General features: G+C 53.2%; 7 protein-coding genes across 7 annotated transcripts; 4 read left to right on the forward strand and 3 right to left on the reverse strand.

Moving 5' to 3' along the window:
- Nucleotides 1-1,147: 1,147 nt before the first annotated feature.
- On the reverse strand, nt 1,148-2,407 carry MAM_06966 (flavohemoglobin; the record flags this gene model as incomplete). Its single annotated transcript, XM_040825764.1, has 1 exon — nt 1,148-2,407. The coding sequence occupies one exon, from the start codon at nt 2,405-2,407 to the stop codon at nt 1,148-1,150; it is 1,260 nt and encodes a 419-aa protein (XP_040676321.1).
- A 759-nt stretch (nt 2,408-3,166) lies between these two features.
- On the forward strand, nt 3,167-4,240 carry MAM_06967 (2-nitropropane dioxygenase precursor; the record flags this gene model as incomplete). The annotated part of the gene is made up of 1 exon (XM_040825765.1): nt 3,167-4,240. The coding sequence occupies one exon, from the start codon at nt 3,167-3,169 to the stop codon at nt 4,238-4,240; it is 1,074 nt and encodes a 357-aa protein (XP_040676322.1).
- A 1,277-nt stretch (nt 4,241-5,517) lies between these two features.
- MAM_06968 (Carboxymuconolactone decarboxylase) lies at nt 5,518-6,030 on the forward strand (the record flags this gene model as incomplete). The annotated part of the gene is made up of 2 exons (XM_040825766.1): nt 5,518-5,731; nt 5,816-6,030. 2 exons carry the CDS (start codon nt 5,518-5,520, stop codon nt 6,028-6,030), a joined length of 429 nt encoding a protein of 142 aa, XP_040676323.1.
- A 460-nt stretch (nt 6,031-6,490) lies between these two features.
- Nucleotides 6,491-8,482, reverse strand: MAM_06969 (uncharacterized protein; the record flags this gene model as incomplete). The annotated part of the gene is made up of 1 exon (XM_040825767.1): nt 6,491-8,482. One exon carries the CDS (start codon nt 8,480-8,482, stop codon nt 6,491-6,493), a length of 1,992 nt encoding a protein of 663 aa, XP_040676324.1.
- A 4,382-nt stretch (nt 8,483-12,864) lies between these two features.
- MAM_06970 (trypsin-like protease) lies at nt 12,865-13,891 on the forward strand (the record flags this gene model as incomplete). The annotated part of the gene is made up of 4 exons (XM_040825768.1): nt 12,865-13,007; nt 13,077-13,116; nt 13,306-13,520; nt 13,597-13,891. 4 exons carry the CDS (start codon nt 12,865-12,867, stop codon nt 13,889-13,891), a joined length of 693 nt encoding a protein of 230 aa, XP_040676325.1.
- A 1,769-nt stretch (nt 13,892-15,660) lies between these two features.
- On the reverse strand, nt 15,661-16,896 carry MAM_06971 (uncharacterized protein; the record flags this gene model as incomplete). The annotated part of the gene is made up of 1 exon (XM_040825769.1): nt 15,661-16,896. One exon carries the CDS (start codon nt 16,894-16,896, stop codon nt 15,661-15,663), a length of 1,236 nt encoding a protein of 411 aa, XP_040676326.1.
- Nucleotides 16,897-18,008: 1,112 nt separating this feature from the next.
- On the forward strand, nt 18,009-19,289 carry MAM_06972 (Major facilitator superfamily domain, general substrate transporter; the record flags this gene model as incomplete). Its single annotated transcript, XM_040825770.1, has 1 exon — nt 18,009-19,289. One exon carries the CDS (start codon nt 18,009-18,011, stop codon nt 19,287-19,289), a length of 1,281 nt encoding a protein of 426 aa, XP_040676327.1.
- Nucleotides 19,290-21,511: the final 2,222 nt, after the last annotated feature.

The raw sequence follows: 21,511 nt of genomic DNA on the forward strand, positions 1-21,511 counted from the left end.
AGAATCCAGTGAGGAATATCAGTTTTGATGATAGAGTCTACCGGATGCTCGGAAGTCATCTAGACGCGCGTGCGGCAGCGATACTTGACAAATGTGACAAGCGGAGGGGAGGTCGAATTCACCGCACCGCCGCGTATTTCCGGCCGTCCAAGGGCGTCACTGTACCGAGCAGTTCTACATTTTCCGGGCTAGACAACATTGCAATGGCACCAGTGTCCACCGAGTTGCGCAAAGTCACTGCGATATGCTGTTCGTTATGCCTGTGGTATAGACATGCTAGGTCGAAGTTTCGGTCACTCACGGTGACGTAATGGACATTGTGAACGCACTGGATTGGTGCCAGAAAGGCTTCCATGATATCAGGGAGCATGTGGGCTGCTTTGGAAAGATACAGGAGCTCTTTGTGCGCTGCAAGGGACTCTATTGATATATATAAACGACAGCTGCACCAAGTTGAAAGGGTATGTAGAGATGTATAATGCTAATCTAAGAGGCTCACAAGTTACATAATAAATTACCCGCCATCATCGTGTCACGCGCGCGCTCGGTAATTGCACCAGTGGGAATGACAAAGGGAGGCCCCTGTGATCAAAGAGTCCATTGGGCTCTGCGCACAACCGACTGGACTAGTAGTTGTAAAATATTACTGACGGTCGAGTTCACATGTCCGAAGATCCTGGAGGACTCGCACAGGGGTGATTGAGACGGAACCTACGCTTTCCAGGTTAGGCACAGTGATTGGAATAACACGAAGACTTCCTTCGGAGCAGAGGCTTGCGAGGAATCATACCAACACGCTTTACTGATAATAGACTTGGACCACTAATTCAGTTGACAAGCGGAACACGCGCGTAGCAGTGCATTCCACGCGTCTCTTGGGAGCTCGCCTGGCAAACTCGACCGCTACGGAGGTTTGCTCGCATCGTCTTGATAAGCCCCAAAGTACCATCTCGCTACCCACAGGATACAGGACAGGTAGTATGGTATATTCATTGCGATGGAGGCTTCTCACGTCGGGCCCATTCAACCTAGTGACCTCTCAGCAGAGTAGACAGAGCCTCGACACGACAGCAAGCATGAATCATTGTCAATCTGATTCGCGAAACGCACTCGCGTTGGAACTAGTTGAAACTCGACACCAGAAAATTTAAATTCCGCCAGTCCCAAATAGCTCCAAGTGAATCCTCGTCAGATCTACACCATGGTCCGCCAGCCAGGCCCGGGTCTGAACCATCCATTCGGGCGGGCCGCAAGCAAAGTATTCTGCCTTTGCGCTGTCAAGGCGCAAGTGCGCGTTCCGATCCAGGCTATCGAGGTTCATTCTCCCTGGAAAGGTGTACTCGTCGCCCTCTTTGGTGTTTTTGATAAACAGGACCGACGTGACGCCGCCGTGGTCCTTGGAGATGGAACGAATGTGCTTCCCGAAACACACAGCCCCGGAATGCCGCGCGCCGTGGATATAGCTCACGGGGCGAGATGGATAGGACGACTTGACAATCGAGTCCAGGATCGCGACCACGGGTGTTGCACCGACACCGAGACTGAGCAGGACGACGGGCACGTCAGGGTCCGCCGCCTCGGCATCAAACGAGAACACGCCACGGGGAGGGCTGAGCTCTACCTCGTCCCCGACGTTGTACCTCTCGAAGAGAGTGTTGGAGATGAGTCCCGGTACCTTGCCTTCCGAGACGTCCTGGCTGCTCGCGTTGAGAACTGTGCTGCCTCTCTTGACCGTCACTCGCAGCAGACGACGGGAGTCGATGGGCGCCGAGCTGATGCTGAATTGACGGCTTTGCAGGAGCCCCTCTGCTTCAGGGACGGGGATCTGGAGAGACACGTATTGCCCGGCGCGGAACGGCGGCAAGGGCGTCCCGTCGGTGGGTTGGAGATGGAGGTGGAAGACGTCCTCGGAGTCTTGTTCCTTGTCGACGATGGCGAACTTGCGCCACGACTGCCAGTCCGGGCCGTGCTCGCCGTAGAGCTGTGCCTCGCGCTGAATAAAGACGTTTGCGAGCTGCTGGTACGCCGCGATCCACGCGTCCTTGACCTCGTCCGTCACGGCGCTCCCGAGGACTTGGACAAACGCCTCGACGAGGAACTGTCCCACGATGGGATAGTGCTCGGGCTTGACGAAAAGGGACGCATGCTTCTGGGCTATCCGCTCCACGGCATCGCTCAGTTTCCCCAGATCGTCGATGTACGCGGCGTAGGCAAAGACGGCGTTGGCCAAGACCAGCTGCTGCGCCCCAGTCTGCTGATTGCGCAGGGAGAAGTAGTTTTTAAGTCCCGGGTGAGCAGACAGCAGGTTCTTGTAGAAGGCGTCTGTGATGGCCCTGCCGTGCTCCTTGATTATGGGCGCCGTGGACTTGACAATGGCGATCTGTTCGGGGGTAGGGGCGGCGGCCATGTTGAACGACCGAGACAACAAGCTCCTCTGAGTCTGGTGGTTTCCCAAACCTGGCTCGCTCGCCGCACGGGCCGGCTTTGGTTTATCTAGATCCCAGAGTAGGCACTCGTGATGTCTACACTTTGTCCCGCGTCTCATCGATGCCAGAACCTGGAGTCGCTCGACAACGGGCGTGACCACGCAGCATTCAGCAGTTCACGTTGCAAGCGATTGGCCGGTGTATTCATGACAAATCCCGAGACAGGGCGTAGCTACGTGTCATAATCTTGGCTCGTCCGGGATCGACTTCCCCTTCCGCCCGGTGCCCGTCCTGCCCGCCGCCTTGGCGAATTGTGGCCGCAGAAGGTTGTGTAAGATTGGGCCGCGACAACGTCACATCCCCGACTTGCTGGAGACGGGAATGGGCTCGTCTTGCGTTTCGGGCGAGTGGAGTCTTGCTCTTTTGCCAGCGAGAGCTAGTTTTCGCGCTTGGTCGTACTTGGTCGCCGGTGTCATGCGCAACATCACCGCGTTACACTGCATCGACCCCCTTTGAAGCGACGGCCAACTTGCTCCCTCCAGTGCAGATGTTGCTCTTGTCACAAGCAAAGTGGCTTCGGCAAGAGGGGCAGAGGCAGAGCGGCCGGCGAAAAGGGCACGAGTCTCGGCGTGGGATGTGCATACAAAAGACTGCCATGGCGGAAGCAACTCGCGTCAGGACTCAGGATTATCGTCATTGTTTGAGTCAACGACGCCCGGCGCACCCAGACCACGTCAGCCATGAGCGCCCTTCTTCGGATCGAATGCAAGCAAGCTCTTGCCAAGAGCCTCCCCTGGACAACGTCGCCTCTGATTGTCAGCGCGCCGATGCGCGTCATGACGGGCCCGAGCCTCGCCGTCGCCGTCTCTTCTGCCGGCGGCCTCGGGTTTCTTGGGCCGACTCTCAAGCCGGAGGACGTGTTCGGCGACCTTGACCAGGCGGCTGAGCTCATCGGATCGTCGTCCATCCGAGGCGCCGCTGGCCCGTCGCTGCTCCCCGTCGGCGTCGGGTTCCAGACTTGGAACGGCAATCTCGAGGTGGCCGTGTCTGCGGTGACCAAGCACCGCCCTTGCGCGGTGTGGTTGTTCGCACCGCGCCACGGCCAGGGCGAGTTTGACGAATGGACAACGGCCATCAAGCGAGCCTCGCCAGACACAAGGGTCTGGCTGCAGATCGGCTCCCTCGGCGAGGCTGTCGATGCCGCCGGCAGCGCGACACCACCCGACGTCCTCGTCCTGCAAGGAGCCGAGGCCGGCGGCCACGGCAGGCACAAGGACGCCCAGGGAACGATTGCCCTGGTCCCAGAGGTCTCGGACGCCTTGAGGGACAGCACCATCCCCCTGGTTGCTGCCGGAGGCATCGTCGACGGCCGCGGAGCCGCTGCCGCACTCGCACTGGGCGCCGCCGGCGTGGCCATGGGCACGCGCTTCCTGGCGTCCAAGGAGGCTCGCATCAGCAAGGGATACCAGGACGAAGTAGTTCGAGCATCGGATGGCGCCAGGAACACTGTGCGCACGCAGTTGTACAACCACCTACGTGGCACGTTTGGCTGGCCGGAGCAATTCTCCCCTCGCACAATCATCAACAAAAGCTGGACCGATCACGAGTCCGGCGTCCCCTTTGACAGGCTCAAGGAGCTGCATGACGAGTCTGCCAAGACGGGAGACGCAGGCTGGGGTCCCCAGGGCAGACTGGCAACGTATGCTGGCGCCGCCGTGGGACTTGTCCGCCATGTGCAGGATGCCGCCGTCATCGTGCGCGAGACGCGAGACCAAGCAAGGGCGATTCTTACATGCGTCGTGGCTCACTTGTAGCCGGGGGCCAGCAATCCAGTCTCGTAGCTAGTATTCACACGGCACGTCGATGGGAATACGACAGCTACCCGAGCATGTTGCTGGGTCCTACATTGGGCAGAGGCCATGTCAGAAGCTCAGAAGCTGGCCATGGTAACACGATGACACATTGCTTCTCCAATAGACTGCATTGTACGTAAAGGAATTGTCACCAAATGACAAAAAAACCCTCTCACTCGTGGACTTCCATGTGGCTACGCCCCGTTGTGGTAGGGGTCCTGTCCATTGTCCCGTCTCTACCGTCTGCCATCCAGGCAACGCTCCCTGTTCAAGTTGCCGTTGACGCGACGGCTCGAGACATTGTGCTTGTCGCACTCAACAAGGTTTCTCTGCATGCACAACTGCTCCGTTTTCTTGCAGCACACGGCGCCCAGCACTGACTGTTGAGGTGCAACCTCGGACCGGTCACTGTGCTACGCCGTACTCTGTAAAACGTGAATTTCTGAAAGGCAAATGCATTGCTCCATCATCTCCATCATTCTCCATCATTCTCCATCAATCTGATACACTTGTGCGCCATAGGTTGGGCAATGGCTCCGAATCCTGTCCGACACGAAAGCAGGCGCTACTGCGGTTGCTCCCACCAGACAGAATCAGAGAGTCCAAGAAGATAGTCACGCCCAATATTCTCCGATGGGTTGGACAAACAAGCCGTGATGTGCGTCTAGAACGCCGTCTCCAAACTCTGGTGTCTATTTTTTTTTTGTTTTGCACGTCTAGATGGATTCCACAACGTCAAACCTGCAACCAGGATGTTGCCCCGGATCTCCAAGTTTCCACATGCATGCTCGGGCAGAGCGGATAAAGCGGTCCACTACGGTCGTCCACGGCGGCTGGGATCTGCGTGGCGAACTCGGGTCAAGATGATCGATCCATCCACGACCCGGCCAAGGTAGCATGCTACCAACTCATATGGGCTGCCAAGCACGGTTTCTGCCTCCCCTCAACAAGTGGACATGGACTCGTGTCGACGCGGCAGTGGTCTGGGGAAACTCGACCGAGGGGCTCCAATGGGAGAAATGCTTTCTGTCCCATGTAGATGCGAGTTAAATAGGCGTTTCTAACTCCGGTACTTTGGTCACATCCGCGCGCTCTCATCCACAATCGGGGACATATCAAACCCAGACCTCGGACGCAAACGACACAACGCTGACTCGGCCGCGAACCACTAGTCACAGGTCCTCAGAGAGAGAGAAATCCGGCGGATGTCCAGTGACGGCTGTTCTTGCTGACCCATCATGTCTCCGGATCCAGTCATCGATGAACTGCACCGCAGGCTGTTTGACGAGGGACTCAAGGTTCGCAGGCAAGTCCTCGGGGCAGAGCATGTGGAAAGGTCGTTGAGAAACGCCACGCCATATACTCGGCCCGGGGAGGAGCTCGTCACCGAGTGGGCATGGGGCAATATCTGGCAGCGGCCCGGACTCGACCGAAAGCAGCGGAGCCTCCTGAGTAAGTGGACGTTGCTGGAGATGGGAGACTCGGACATGGAGGAAACCTAGATTCGCTGACAGTTGCCGCGGGCGAATGTGATAGCCCTGGGCTTGATCATTGGCCAGAAAGCCTGGCCTCAACTTGCTCTGCATACTCGCGGCGCTATTACCAATGGCGTGAGCGAGCTCGAGATCAGGGAGGCGGCCTTGCAAGCCACCATCTACTGCGGAGCTCCCTCTGGTATGGAGGCGCTGGCGGTTACCCAGAGGACTATAAATGACATGGTTGAGAAGGGAGAGTACAAGAGACCAGAGTAATAGCCGCCGCCGAGTCTGTCACCAGGGGGTCAAAGTTCAGAGGCAAGGAGGGACTTTGGCCAGGATGCGTCGCGTCGGACGAGAAATAATGATGATGCTTCTTGGAATCTTAGAATCGTCACATAATTCACTCCCCCCCCCCGAATTCTGTAGCCGGAGCCGCCACTGCCGGTCAAAGCATCGTTCAACGACCTCATACGCATTACTGCCCTGGGCTAGCACTGTGTAGGATTGTCATCATCAAGCGTAAACGACGACAATGACCACGTGGTCACCCAAGTATGGTCCTTATTGCAATTTGTGCTCACTATTCTATGAATGCAAACATCACCATGTCCCATCGTCTACCCATGCTTGTCCGTGTTCACCGATTATGACAGTCTGTTGTAAGGCTGCAGAGCTACAGTCTATTGTCGTCCTTGCAGTCGTCTCGCACAAGTTCCTCCCTTGCCGCTTCCACCTATGCCACAATGGCCATTGGTAACGAACTAGTCTGCAGAGCAGGTTCGCAGCCCTTGTCCATCTCGGATCGGGCTGCATGCAGCGCGGCCCGGGCTACGGCGTCAGTATCCGTCAGAGTGACCGAGTTGACTCCAGGACGAGCTCCCGCAGCCGTGACCCAATGGACCCCTTCTGTAGGCACGCCAACGGCAAATCGTCTGGGATGCGCTCGCCCCTGGGCATCCACGAGCCGGTAGGGGCTGCCTGTGATGTCGATGCCCCCCGTCTCGTAGCCATCGAGGACGTGCGGCCGGCACTGGCCCGTCTTGAGCAGATGAGACAAGAGCTCGTCGGCAGTGTGCCGCAGGTTGGGCTCCGGCAGCCTGGCCTCGATGAGCGTCGTGCCTCGCACCGTCCAGCCCGGGATCTCAGGCGAGGAGGCTATCCAGACGCCATCCCCGGCCTGTACGCGCATCCGCGGCCCCAGGACGTCCAGCACGCCGGCCTCCATGAGGGCAACCATCTGCTCGATGCGCTGACGAGGCGGCCCGATGGACAGGAAGGCGTTGAGCGGCGTGTACCAACGGTCCAGGTGGTCCCTGTACGATGACCCCTTTACACCGTTGTGGTCCACAACGAGGCGCAGCTCGTTGCGTATATCACGCATGACGTCGAGGGCCGCTTTCAGGGGCCCGTCGACGTTGCCCAGGGACGCCTCCTTGGCGTCCTGTCTCAGGTACTCGAGCAGCCATGTCTTCCATGCACCGGCAGTGGAGAATACGCGGTTGCCCTGAGGCCGCTGGATGCGTTCCCAGGACCATCTCTCCGTCTTGGCAATTCCAAACTCCTCGAGGAGCTGCGCTTCCTGGCGGCTTTCGTGAGGAACAGCCAGAAAGCGTTGGCGGAATTTGAACGGCGCACTCGCCATGGAAACTCCCTTCTGCCGTGCCCGCAGCACCGCCTCATAGTACACCACTTCCACCTCCTTGGCCGCGAGGGGCCAGACTTCTTTCAAAAAGTCCGGGGCGTCGCCGGCATGTGCGCGCTTGTGGAAGTTGGCGATGACGTCTTCCGTCAAGACGAGAGGCACATGACGGCCGAATGCACCTTTGGCATTGTCGCCGCGGGCGTGATACGGAATCCCACGACGTGAGCCAGCATACATGTGCGGCTCATCGCCCGAGGGAAGATAGACGAGTCCGCCTTTGGACGAGGTGACGAAGCGTCCGCCGCGTCCGGTGGTCAGCAAGGCCATGTGATCAAAGAAGTTGAGCCCCAGACCGCGGAGCAAGACCGACTCCCCCGGCTGGATGACCGAGAGATCAAGATCGGCCGGGTTGTTGGGGGCGAAGTGGCGCAGCTTATTCTCGGCCGCATAGCTGGTCAGCCTCTGCAGCTCAGGGTCCATACGGAGAGGAAGATGACCCTGGGCCAGGACAACCGCCGCAAGGCCTGACAGGACGTCACCGTTGGACAGGGCAAGGGTCTGAGTGCCGTCAATGGCATCGTTCAGGCGGACGGCCAGCGTAGCGTGTACCTCGACCCTGACGTTGGGGGGTGCTCTCCGAACCACTTCGCCAAAGACCCATTCCAGGTAACCGCCATACTGTGAACGGGTGGCGTAGTCGTCCGGTCCCAGGTCCGGCTCAGCCTTCCTTGCCCAGTCATGCAGACTTGGGCCGGGGCGAATGGGGCCGGCACAGACGACACTATCATCCGTGAACAGCGTCACCTGGGAGGTGACTGTGTTCATCAGGAGTTGGGCTGACTGGTCTCTGCGCCATACCATGCCCGGGCCTGGAGGGGACGGGTCTATAACGTGGACGGTGAGCCGTCCGGACGCTCCGAGGAACTCGGATGCCGACGAGCATAGACGTTCTAGCGAACTGGTTCCACGGGGGCCGGCGCCGACTATGGCCACATGGACCTGGTTCACCGACTCAACATTGCCAAAGTCCAGGGCAGTGATGCTCACTGTGGGCGGGCCCAGAGCAGCCGAGCTGGTCTTCATGGCGAGGAAGGACTGAAAAAAGGAGAGATGGAGGGGTTCTATTGAGAAGAGAAGAAGAGAGGGGACAGTGTTCAGGCAGCTTGCTCGGACGGGTCGTGATGCTGCCGCAGAAGAAGTCACTTGCGGCTACATATATATATACCTTGACATCGAGCATCGAAATGCGAGTGTCCAAGCAAGGAATGCCTTGCCGATGAGTTGCTTGCTGAATCCCTCTCACTTACACTCGGTCAAGGCCAACGCAACGCGAGGATGCCAACGGAACCTCGCATATTCGTTTGCTTGGCTGCCCAAGGAGATTTCTGTTCTAGTGGACTAGCGGCTTCGGTCGAGAAGCGCATGCGTGGTTCACTCGTGGTACACGACAAGCCAAAGGGCTAATACGCTCGAAATTGTGGCCTCCGAGTATTTCAACCTGCAAGGAATACTTGTCATCTCCGATTCTTTGCGACAAGGACGCTTTCTTACGAATCAGCCGGGACGAATCCCCGTATGCACCACGTACGGCATCATATACAAAGATCTGCAAACATAGGAGTCAAGCAAAGTCGTGTAACCAAATCGAGCTTACGGCGAGCCTTCAAAGGCGGATCCGGACCTTTTTAGCAAAGAGAATTGCCACATTGAGGTCTCCCAGACGGCACCGTACAGAGCCAGAGGTCGGGTACAAACGAGCACGAGTGTGGACACTAACGACTCACACGCAGGCGGAGCTATGGGTCCGTCCAAACGTGTTTGAGCAATACTCGAACGTGATGTTGACGATGGCTCGCGTTCGTGACCGCTGCAGCCTCGTCACCTGAAGTGTGTCGGAAGAAAGGGGCCTTCTTTCTTGCTTGTGACATGAAGATCCGACTTCACCCGGTCTGAGAAGCAGTCACGATCTACATCCAGAACCGTGAAAATATCAAATCACGATACAGATAGCGTAGCAGTCCTAGTGGTCTTGTTGCCATTCAGAGACGCTCGTGTGTGCCACTGCTTGTGAGCACATGCAGAGCCGGGGACCTATGATAGGAAGCCAGAAACCTAATTCCATGCTGTACGCGGTTGCATTCCGCAATTTCAAAGGCTCGGTATCCACCTGTGCAAACACGTTTCGTTTATCCCCAAGTTTGACATGCCAACGCAGCTCCCAAGTCCGAACGAGGAGACGGAGCGTCGATTCACGGAATATTGCCTCGGCCGACCTGCCCGTGTCTTTCATGGAGACGAGGATCAAAACGAGGGAAAGTTGCGTCATGAGCTCGTAGACGGAGCGACGTAGAAAGGGAGAAGAGGGGAGCAGGAACCAGCCTCGGCAATGTGAAGTTAATGCGGCTTGCTGTCAGCAAACATCTCCTCTGGTCTGTGATGTGTCGAAGCAACTTCCCCATAGATTGCACAGCCAGGATGCAATAAAACTGACACATCTGCAGTGCTAGCAACCCAATAGGTTAAACTTTTTATGCCAGCTGCTTGTGACGAATCAAACCTGTCCAAAGTCGAGCCTTGGGTGGCACAGCAGCTACACAAAGTCGCAGTTGAACTGTCTTGGCAACTTTTGTGACCCAACACGACACACGAGTGGGGTGGCGACGGTAATAAAGTTAACAGACAAGCTTCTCTCGCCACTGCTCGCTTGGAGGAGGATGCTATGTGGACGGGAGCATGTGCCAATGAGACACGCTGATCAGCAGTACCACAATGCAGCGCGTAAATCTTGTACATCGACTGCAACCATTGTTTCCATGCCCGCGTCTTGGCAAGTCTGGCAAACAAGTCCTGTGCCAATACTCCGTATTGCCTGACCAAAGCAGCACCGTCCACCGTGTGGGGTAAAAGCGTCTGGGACGGACGTAGTGACTGCGAGGCGGGTTGAAAAGGGGCCATGACAGCACATGCATATGAGGATCACTCCTGGTCATGGGACATGATTTGGCTTGTCCAAGAAGATGACAAAGTCACTTGCATTGTATCCATGCATGATTGGGTAAGAACTATGCTTGTTCAAGCGTCTAGTGGCGGAAAATGTCGTTGTAATGCGTAAATGGAAGCACACGGATTTTGCAAAAGAAGCATGGTTTTTGCATGGAACTTCGACAAGCGGAGTGCACACGAAACCAAAGAACACACTCTATGCTACGGGTCAACATTCAAGAGAAATCAAGCAAAATTATGTGATTTGAGATTCCAGGTAGCCGAACACGGCCGTGCTCGACACGAGCTGTGGCCTTCAGGATGGCCATTGACAAGTGAGAGCTCCAAGCTTGAGTTGGGCCTAGTCTTCCAGGACCACTGATTGTTCTACTCTGCAAGAGTGTCTCAGAACTTTTCGCGATTCGTTTGCAGGTCAAGACTGACAATTGAAACAGTCTTGCGTACGCAGCCTCCTTCAACAACTCGGTAGTCTCTCATACCTATTTTGATCGTTGCTCGTATATGTGATCAATGCCGTTGCCTGTTAAGTGGACTGGGTGACGAGAGATCTGGTTGATTGCCGTCTCCGTGCCCACAAAAAGGCCCTGATGCTGGTTTTCTAGACGACTTCAGTTGGACTTTGATTATTAGTAAAGATTGTAGTTCAGTACGGCACGGCAACTGTATGATTCCGGCTGTGAGATGCTCGTCTGCGATGCATTAATTCAATGAAACATCAATGGCATTTTGCGCTTCAAATCTCTAATGGATAATTAAGTTGTGGCTAAGTGACTAAAATATCTATATCTGCCGTACAAACAGAGAGGGGATTCTCAGAATTGAGTGAGGCCAAAGTTTCTTTCGACTTCTAACCCGGCACGAACGCCTCCTGGACGAGCACGACGCCGGAAGGCCATTCCGACATGTTCATGTCGCCGTCGTCGTGGCATTAACCTGTACTTAATGGGCAATTTCCTCCCACGGGAAGCCAGTGTATCACGTGAGACGCAAACAGGAATAGAATATCTCTTTCTTATTGGAGTAGTAGCACCCTCGTACATGCCAACCTCTGGCCGTGCCCGTGAGTTCTTAAACACGAGACGTTGCTGCCTTGGGATCCAATAAATACCAGCGGACGAATTTGGGCCACTCTCTTGTTTTGGTGTTTTATTGACGTCGGACAAAGAAACCCCGCCAAGTTTACATATAAAGCTATATTTTTGCCCTTGCTAAATACATGACAGTTACAGCCCACTGTGGGCAACTCTAGTACGGACTTGATGTCATTATACTTGCGCTCTAGGCTCTAATCTTGCTACTATTGCCCTCTTTAAGCGAACGTAGACATTCACGTTGGCACTCCTCCCCCTCGCCAAAAAAACGGATTTCTTTCACTACGTCTCACACCTAGTAGTGTCACAGGAGCATAAAAAGCACTTGAAATACAACTCTTGCTGGCTAGGAGTAGAGTTCTGTCTTGGTAGTAAGAAGTTCTCAGCTATCAGGATCTGCCACCGTTACATGTTTGTGTACCTTTCCGATCAATCAGCGAAGCAAACTGGGGGCACCCTTGTGCATCTTTAATTCGAGGAACCCAGCCTTTCGCCATCTTCATGGAGGCCACGTAAGCTTATACTATGCATTGCTCTGCATTCCAGGGACCCTGGTAGAGCCCTCAAAACCAGCTCCAGCAGCAAAGAAGATTTTGTTTCGTAGATAGGAACTAAGAAACTGGGTACGTAAGCCAGGCCCGACGATAGATTGCTTGCTCCAGCGGTCTCGTGTACAGCTATTGATTGCATCAAAGCTAATGTATCAGTCGTGGAGGCGGACATGACTGCAAGAAATTCTTCATCTTGGATATTACAGGCCATAATCTCCATCCCGAAAGGGACTCTGCGGATGGCGGGATAAAATCAGCGTCGGCTGGATCTAAGCACCTCGGTGCGCCGCCTCGTGTACACTGAAGAAGATGGCTCAACCACCTCTGGGACTACGCACCCTTCATGTCATCTCTTCAGTTCATTCTCCAAAATCTTCCGGCTGGGGTATCTCTAACTTCTAAGTCGGGCGCGGCGAAACACGCCCACAAAGCGTTGCAACCCTCCAGCACACTGGGTCATGACCGAGAACTTGACTGCGCGGCTGCCCCAGACTAATGACGAAGCAAATACGAGGATGCTGGCTCGCGAGAAACACGCGCTACGTCTTTGACTCGACTTACAGGAGCCTCAAGGGCTCATCAGGGAGCGATATCACAGGGGTCAAATGGCCACATGTGGAATCATTCAATTTCATGCGAGGGACGGACGATGACGAGTCATGCCAGAGCTTACGTGGAGAGTCGTGCATCGCCAAAGACTTTACAGTGCATCTAGACGTTCCTGTCAAGACGGATGTAATACAAAAAGGCCACAGGAAGCTATCTCTTCACCTAGTTGAGAAATTGCTCACAATACCATTCCATTCTCACAATTTGTACAATGTTCTCTCTCAAGGTGGCTCGCGCAGCTGCGGCTATGTTGGCTTTGCAAACTGCGGCTGGAGTGCCCATCCTGAACGGAGAAGATGCTAAACCGGAAGAATTTCCTTCAGTCGTTGGATTTGCACCCGGTTGCGCAGGCACGTTAGTGAACGGGGATACTGTCCTTACCGCTGCTCATTGTGTTTTTCGGACAATGGACTACTATAACAGTACCGATTTGTGGCCATCTCTAGTTATAGTGGGAGCCACAGTAAGTTTTCCTTTTTTTTTTTGGAAGGAAAAACTCATATATATACATGTATATTGTACCATGTTTTGTGATGAAACCCTTCTTAACTACAGAGCTTTTAAACTACAAGCACTCCAGGATAGCTCCAAATCCTTTCATGTTCATCTCTCTCCTAGTAGAGAAAGTCTATATCTAATAAAAATGTCACAGGATAGAAAGCAACAAGGACCTGGGGTCTTGACCTTTAAAATATCGTCCTTTTACACGCACCCAGGTTATGATAGAGAGACGCCTCATTCTGAGCACGACATCGCCATTTTAAAGCTGTCCAGACCGGTTCCGGAGACGGCGAATATTTCTTATCCCGAATTGTCCGGCGGGGTGTCCGACCCTCAGCCAGGCTCTTACACGACTGCAGTCGGTTGGTACGTATCAAGGAAAAATAAAATACCACTTCGCCTTCTGCCAAGGTATACTAGGGGTTCTAATGGCTTAATGTAGGGGACATCAGGGCCCTAAAAAGAGCACGACGGTGTTGCAAAAAGTTGCGCTTCCGATTGTAGGCCGCGACGAGTGCGGGCGCATGTTTCAATTGACTGTGCCGGACAGTTCGTTCTGCGCCGGTTACAGGGACGGAAGAAAGGATACGTGCTCTGGAGACAGCGGTGGCCCAACTTATGACGCGGAGGGAACTGTGATTGGGGTTACCATGTATGGTACTACGCCGTGCGGGCTTGGTTATGCGTTTTACGCTAGAGTAGACGCGCATCTCGACTTTATTCAGCAGCATTTGTAGATTTCAACAATCCTCGGGCCAACAAGATTAAACGACCTAGTTAGTTGCGTTGTGGAATTCATAGTCATTCGCTTCCTGAGAAAGTTCAGCTCCACTAGACTGGGCACCCCTTGATATATATTCCTTCTCGTCCCTGTACCTTTCCGAGCCTGTGAGTTATCCGAACATGATCTCCCCGACGTTCTCTTGCCTGCCCGTCGCATTACAGCATCAAGACTGGGGAGTTAGGGTTAGGATGTGGCAGCCTAATGCCCAGCCGGACACGTCTAGTCAACCTGTCTGTGCCAGCAAGTGTCATCGGCCCTGCTGGCCAAATTTCGTCCCGGGCACAAGTGAGTGTATTGCCTTGCCTTGGGGCACATTCCACGTAACGGACGCTGAGACCAAGGGTAGAATACCAAGTGCGTGCCGGCCATTGCTGATACGTCGCCTAGTCTGTGTTGAAGCGCAGCCAAAGCGTATCAAAAGTTTTGTAGTAGGTCGTTCACCTGACCAACAATTACGTGGTCGCCCAGACGCTTCACCGCTGCGTGGCTGGGTGCTCATATCTGCCTAAATGGCGCGACATGAGCAGATGGTATGAAGCCGGAGTCTGGAGGCTGGCCGGAGGCGCCACGGCACGGAGCTCACACCCGTCCGGACGGCCGGCTTGCTCACATCATGCTCGAGATGACGGATTTCCGTTATATGCGGACACTCGTACTTCTCTCACATCAGATAGATCCTTCATAAGGCAAGTATGACAGAATGAGTGTTGAAAGCGCATTATGTGACGGCATGAATACAAGTCCGCAGTGGACGAGGTCGCAGGCTCTTTAGACTGATTTCTTTGATGGACCATTATAGGCAGAGGGCAAGTTGTTGTGACCATCATATTCGAAACGGGATCCAGAGTTTCGGGTATTCTGATGGGTAATTACGAGGTAGCCTCATCAGCGGACCGCTTTTGTATCACAGTGCCAGTCGGGTAAGCTTCTTCACCAGTAGACAAAGAGACGAAGTGTGGCACGAGGCAATGATGTCGCCTAATGACGATGCACCAAATAACCCATTGCCAGTGCTGCACTATCGACGAGTGTTGCCTCCAGATGCTGCCCCAGACGCAGTCAGAGTTCCTGTCCGCGAGCACTTGGGAGAAAAGAGTATGCGACAGAGACGAGTGGCTCATGCGTTGTTCTATTACGTGCTACCGCTAATGCTTGCCGACCAAGGAGCCCGCGGCCACAATGGTATTCGCCGTTTCCATCCAACTCTCACGAGTGTTATGGTAAGATCATGGTCAAGCGGACCGTCACGCAGCGAAACTTGTCAACTACTCTCAGCAGGAATCGTCAGCGGCCGCTCCACAATGCTCATTGGCAATACAAAGAACGGCACAGGAGTGAATATCCAAGTGCAAAGGGGAGACGCCATCGTGCTTCCTGCCAGAGCCGCACATTCTAGCATTGAGAGCACACCAGATTACTTTGATATCGGGGTCTATCCACGAGCGACATCCGCTGCGCAGCCGGCGTAACCATGAATCGCGTCCACTAATCACCTTGAAAGCGTCATCCGAGGTGGGTAAACGAGCACGGCAGGAGCCCACGTCCCAGTTTACATCCACCATCAGGGCTGTCGAGGGGCCTGAAGGGGACCCGGCTGAGGGGAAGGACGGGCCCCTGTTGAAGTTGTGGCATCCGCGGAGCCTTGCGAGGCTGTAGTCCTGCCAACGACGGACGGATTGTTGGTCATGAGACATGTTGTGAAGCAAGCTTATTCTTCATTACTCATACCATTCCATTGCCGCCAGCGTTCCAAAAGAAGCCTGGGTTGAGAAACTGTTCAATGTTAAAGTATTGAAGGTTGGAAAAGTCCATCGAAAACCCGTCCATCCATTCTGTTCCATCTGACAACGGCGGAGAGGTCGTTTCCGAGGCTTCTACCGGGTCTGCCGGACACACTTTCAAGATGTCGTTCAAGGCGGAGGCGAACATCTCTTTGCCCCTTTGATGCAGCATGACCAGTGAGCGAGCCGTTTTTAAAGCATCCGCGGTGGCCTTGGTGTTGTATACGGAGAAGATGTCTTTCAGGCACTGCATTGCATCTCGGAGTTGAGAAATCGAGGACACCGTATCTATGGCCAGCAAAACACAGACAATCTGAAACGGGACGTACGCCATGTGGTGCCAGGGCGCGCGGGCGGCCAGAATGGCCTGCGCAGCTTGAATTCCATTTGTCGTCAAGATCAATATCTTTTGTAGAATGGACTCGGTAAGCGAGACCTCGAGTGATCGTAGTCTGCGACAGAGACACAATGCCAAGTTGCATTGGGCAAGAATCGTCGGCGGGATCGAGTGGGCACGATTCAGCACCGTATGCAGTGCCGTCTCGAGTTCCAGTGCGGTCGGCTTTCTGTCTGGATCTAACTCTATGGAGAATGGTAGGAGCTCGCATATTTCGTACGTGTAGTCGCCTGGCCGTGGTGTGGGCAGCGTCATTGGCGATGTATTTGAAAAGGCAACTCGACTCAACCCCATGTCAAACGACATCCAGATGTTGAGGTGCTGTGCGACGCGCACGATTCGTCGCGCAATGTCCGAGTCGACCTCTTGCCGCGTGGAGGGAAGGGCAGACTCGCTTGACGATTCGGTGGTCAGACCGGCTGCCTCAATCATATGCATCACCATGCTGCTTGCCATCCAGGCCTCATAGTGTGTCCCGGCGAGCCTGAGGTAAACGACGCGAAGCAACCAAGCGGTGATACTCGTGACGGTTGCTGGCGTGGACATGGACTGCTCGAGGAGTATTCTTGCTGACTCTACCAAATCCAGCTCCACCTGGTCCGAGTAGACTTGGGAGAATAGACACGCAAGCGCCGCCATGCCGCACAGGACCGCATCGGGAGCTTGCCGGACTATCTGCGTAGTCCATCTAAGTTGGATGTTCCGTGTCACCTCGTTGCGGTCTATGAATCCATAGGTTGGGTCCACCTGCTGGAAGTAGACGGCTGCCAGTTGCTGCATCTTTGGCAGAGATACCAGGTCTGTGATGGGCCGATAGGCTGCTATTCCCTTTGCCTGGCGGGATCCGAGAAAGGCATTCCAGGCAAAAGTGTGCATCCGGGGGTTCTTCTTGGGGTCCAGCCTCAAGGCGAGCTTTCGGACAAAAGCAGATCCAGAATTGGCTTCAAGTGAACGAGTCTGATTGTGTGGGGTTCTTACCAGGGATGTCGAGGGCACCGCATCATGAGGAGAAGGTTGTGCAGTTGATAGACGCGCCGGCACCGGCACCGGCGTTGCGGGTTTGACGGCCGGCCCGGCGTGCTCCAGACTCTGCGGCCTGCGCGTCTTTCTTGTCTTTCCTTGCTGATATATACACTCGTACTCAAATCGTACACACGTGCCACAGGGACGGGCGCCGTCACACCTGCGTTTGAGATCGCGGCATGTCTGACATGCAAGCCTGGAGCGCTTGCGCCCGGCGGCCGACGCCGTTGTGGACGGAGTCATGAGAGCCAAGGAAGCTTCGGCCCTTGTCCGAATGAGGAGATATAAGTGGCGCAATGGCCCGATGATATGGGACGGGGTTCAACGGACAATGTGAACAGCATCGGAGACGACCAGGAGTGGCCGGCGCCGAGGCAGCAAGGATGCGTCGATACCGTCGGGCCAAACGTTGGAAGACGGAACGTCGGATCGGATGAGGAAGGGCGACGGCGCCGCGCGTAAAATCGAGCTGAGCGCCGAGTTCGGTTTAGCGTGGGGCGGCAAGAGCGGCAAGAGCGGCAAGAGCGGCAAGAGCGGCAAGAGCGGGCCAGGGGAAAACTAGACTTCTCATCAAGTTTGCTGAGGCACGGAAAGACGGCAACCAGACGAGATGAACAGCGGCGGGCGGCTTTCTCCTGTGATGGACAGGTTCGTATAACGATGGACGGTCGTATATTGCGGTTTAAAAAGCCAGGCACCCGCACCACTCACCCCCTTCCCTTCCCCTTCCCCTTCCCAGTGCAACATAACACGACGCCATCGCACAACGTATTATTGGTGACGCAACCACTGCGAGACCGACTAGAGCGTCGCATCTACGCTGTCGCCGCCTGTCGGTACCAACCAGAGGCCTTTGCCAGGGTCACACGATGCAGCCACAGAAAGAGACGTCCGATGTAGATGCGACCGATGGCGGCTTCGATCGTCAGGATTCGCCTGGCATTGGGTCCGCAGCGCCAGACGGAGGCGTCCTTGCCTGGCTTCATGTCGTGTTGATGCACATTGTCTTCTTCAACACATGGGGTGTGGCCAATGGCTACGGCGTCTTTCAGGAATACTACACGCGCACCCTGGGAGAGACACAAGCCGCAATTGCTTGGGTCGGGAGCGTCCAAGTCTTCTTCCTGTTTGGCATCGGTGCGGTTGCCGGACGTGTCACGGACGCTGGCTATTTCCGCATCACCTTTACGATTGGTGTGTTTCTTCAGCTGCTGGGACTGTACATGACCTCGTTATGCAGGACGTACTGGCAGATCTTGCTTGCCCAAGGTGTCTGCCTCGGCGTGGGCAACGGTTTCACATTTTGCCCGGCGCTGTCGATTCTGTCGCAGTACTTTGAAAAATACCGCGCCTTCGCTGTCGGCCTGGCAGCCGCTGGGGCCGCAGTCGGGGGGCTCGTGTATCCCGTCCTGATTCAATGGCTCATCTTCCGCCATGACTTTGGCTTCCCCTGGACGTTGCGAGTTATGGGCTTCATCATGCTGGCGACATACCTACCCTGCATATTCCTGTTCAAACCCCGTCTGCCTCCGAGGAAGTCGGGCGATTGGACGGACAAGTCGGCATTCTCCGACGTCCCATTTATATTCTTCTCCTTGAGCATGTTTTTGAATTTTTGGGGTCTGTATTTCGCCTTCTTTTTCCTCGGCACCTTTGCACGCGACAAGATTGGCTTCACCGACCCCATCCATTTGCTCATGGTTCTCAACGGCGTCGGCGTCGTCGGGCGCGGTGCACTCCCCGTCGTTGCCGATAAATGGGTTGGCATGCTGAACATGGTAATCCCATTGAGCCTTGCCGCCAGCTTGCTCGTCTACTGTTGGGCCGCCGTAGCCTCAGTTGCCGGACTTTACACCTTCGCAGTAATATACGGCCTGCTCGCCGCAGCATTGCAGGCCCTCCTCCCGGCCGTTGCCACAACCATGACCCCGGACCCTAGTCGAACCGGGACGAGAGTGGGCATGATTCTCAGTTTCGTCAGTCTCGCCAACCTGACGGGGCCGGCCATTTGCGGTGCCATCATCCAACAAGAAGGGGGGGGTTATATGGGTGCGCAAATGTTCGCGGCGTCCTCCATTTTCCTTGGCAGTGCTATGGCCTTGGCTGCGAGAATTGCCAGGGCTGGGAGCGATTTGAAACGAAGAGTCTAGATGCATGAGGAGCAAAACCGTCTTGTCTAGCGGTAACTTAATTTCAACGTTGCGGACAAGCTCTTTTTCCTTGCCAGTACGTGTTTTGAATCTCAAGCACAGGAACGTTGTGAGCTCGGCGGTTTTTGAGAATACGCCCTGCTGTAGCACGGAGACAACTGCGTCGAATTCACATCCATGTTACATGGCTGCAGAAACATCCCACACGGGAAATATAGCCCCCTTGACGAGTATTCAGCCGGAGTAATTCTTATTAGGTCAAAGTCACGACTCGAATGAATCGTGGCTGACTACCTTATATTGCTGAAATAGTAATGTAAAGGGTCTGAAAGTCATGAGACGACCACATTATTGTCCCTACAAGTACTCGCACCATCGTGGCTCAGAAATTGGAATCTTTATTCTCAACATATGAGGCTTATAACACATGAGGCTTATGACATGGCTGAATGGCTACACTCTTGTTACCCCGAAGACATTACACAGAGAAAACAAGTCCAGAGACGATACGCCAGAGAGATCTGTATACCTTTTTTTCAATAGCAGGGCTAGGAAAGCTCTTGATGTTGACATTCCAGAGGTGTCACACGGAACTTGCAGTCAACAAAGCCTCAACCACATGACTAGCTGCAATGCAAAAAGGTTGCCGCTATCACGATGCCCTCATTGGGCTCAGGCAGGCCCCGGGACCCAGGCACAAAGGCCCAACGATGCCCAACAAAGGCATGAGGCACCAAGTCCCTGATACCTCAGTCATTCCAGTCAGGTTACACACACAGGCATCTTCTTGTATATGGCTCAGATTGAGGAACTAAGGACCCTAAGACCATACGATATTACATGATGATATCGGTCATTTGCCCCCAGCCCTGACTATTTTCCAGTCCTGGTCATTGTTCCAGTCCTGGTCATTGTTCCAGTCCTGGTCATTGTTCCAGCACTGGTCAGTTTGTATTTGCTCCAAGCCCTGATCCTTGTGACCAGCCCTTGTTACATGAGGTCCCATTTGCTCTTGAATCTGTCGCACGGCAACGGCATGCCCAACGCGCCCTAGCATACCCACCTAGGGCTAATAGACACGCACGCGCACGGGATTAAGTTAATGCGCACCTAGAGCGTAGAGCTAGGCGCACTTATTTAAAGAGTGTATATAATTCTCTCTTTTATAGATTAATTTAAGGCTTTTAACTATTATCTAAGTAATATCTAGCTTAGTGCTACTACTATTATATAATAGTTATAAGCCTAGAAGGTATTAATTAACTTCTGCAACTTCTACTAGTATATTAAGCATTCTTTATATATATTATATACTTATTATTTTTGTTCTAAGCTAACTATAAGCTAATTTACTAAGCTAACTATACTAGTAGGCGCTATTTTAGCGCTAGTAAAGCTTCTTTATTTCTCTATAAATTAAAAGAATTAGTATAATATAATATATAGTTATTATAAAATATAGAAGATTTAGAACTATATAGACTAATTTAGAGCTATATAGACTTTAATTAACTAGAGCAGAAGTCTAATAGTTTCTCTAAGCCTAAGCGCTTAATAATAGCAAAGGCTAAGGTTCTTTATAAAGTATATTATTACTTTAATTTAACTTATATAGTTACTAAGGCATATAACTAAATATAAAAGAACTATAAGTATTAGCATGCTAACTAGCTATATAAAGAGAAGAGCATAACTTATATATATACTTAGTTTGCTGTTTTAATTAAACTAAGTATATATTAAGTAATTATAGTTAAGCTAGAGAAAATAAATTTGAAATTTACTCTTAAGCAGCTAGTTAAGGCGCTAAAGGTGCAGCTTGCTCTAAATAATTTAAGTATCTATATAGAAGCTTATAGAGTCTATAGAGTAGTTCTTAAAGATGCTTAATGCGTAAATTAGAATTCTAAGAATTAGTATCTCTAATAAAGCAAGGCCTTTACCTATACTACTATAGAAAAAATTGCTAAGATTTAGAGTATTATTACTATCTATAATTTCCTTAAGGCAGCTAGATCTTACTATAATTCTAGCTAGGCTAAAACTTTAATTAATATAATAAGAAACAATAAAAGTATTAAAATACTAAAGACTTATATACTTAAGGATTTTAGCAATATATTTAATAGCTACTTTACTTAGAATAAGTATAGTAAGTTAAAAGCTAAGAGCATTTATACTACTTTAGGCAAACACTTAAATTATAAAGATAATAAAAATAA

Source organism: Metarhizium album (genome assembly GCF_000804445.1).
Source record: "Metarhizium album ARSEF 1941 chromosome Unknown scaffold_25, whole genome shotgun sequence".
NCBI lineage: Eukaryota > Fungi > Ascomycota > Sordariomycetes > Hypocreales > Clavicipitaceae > Metarhizium > Metarhizium album.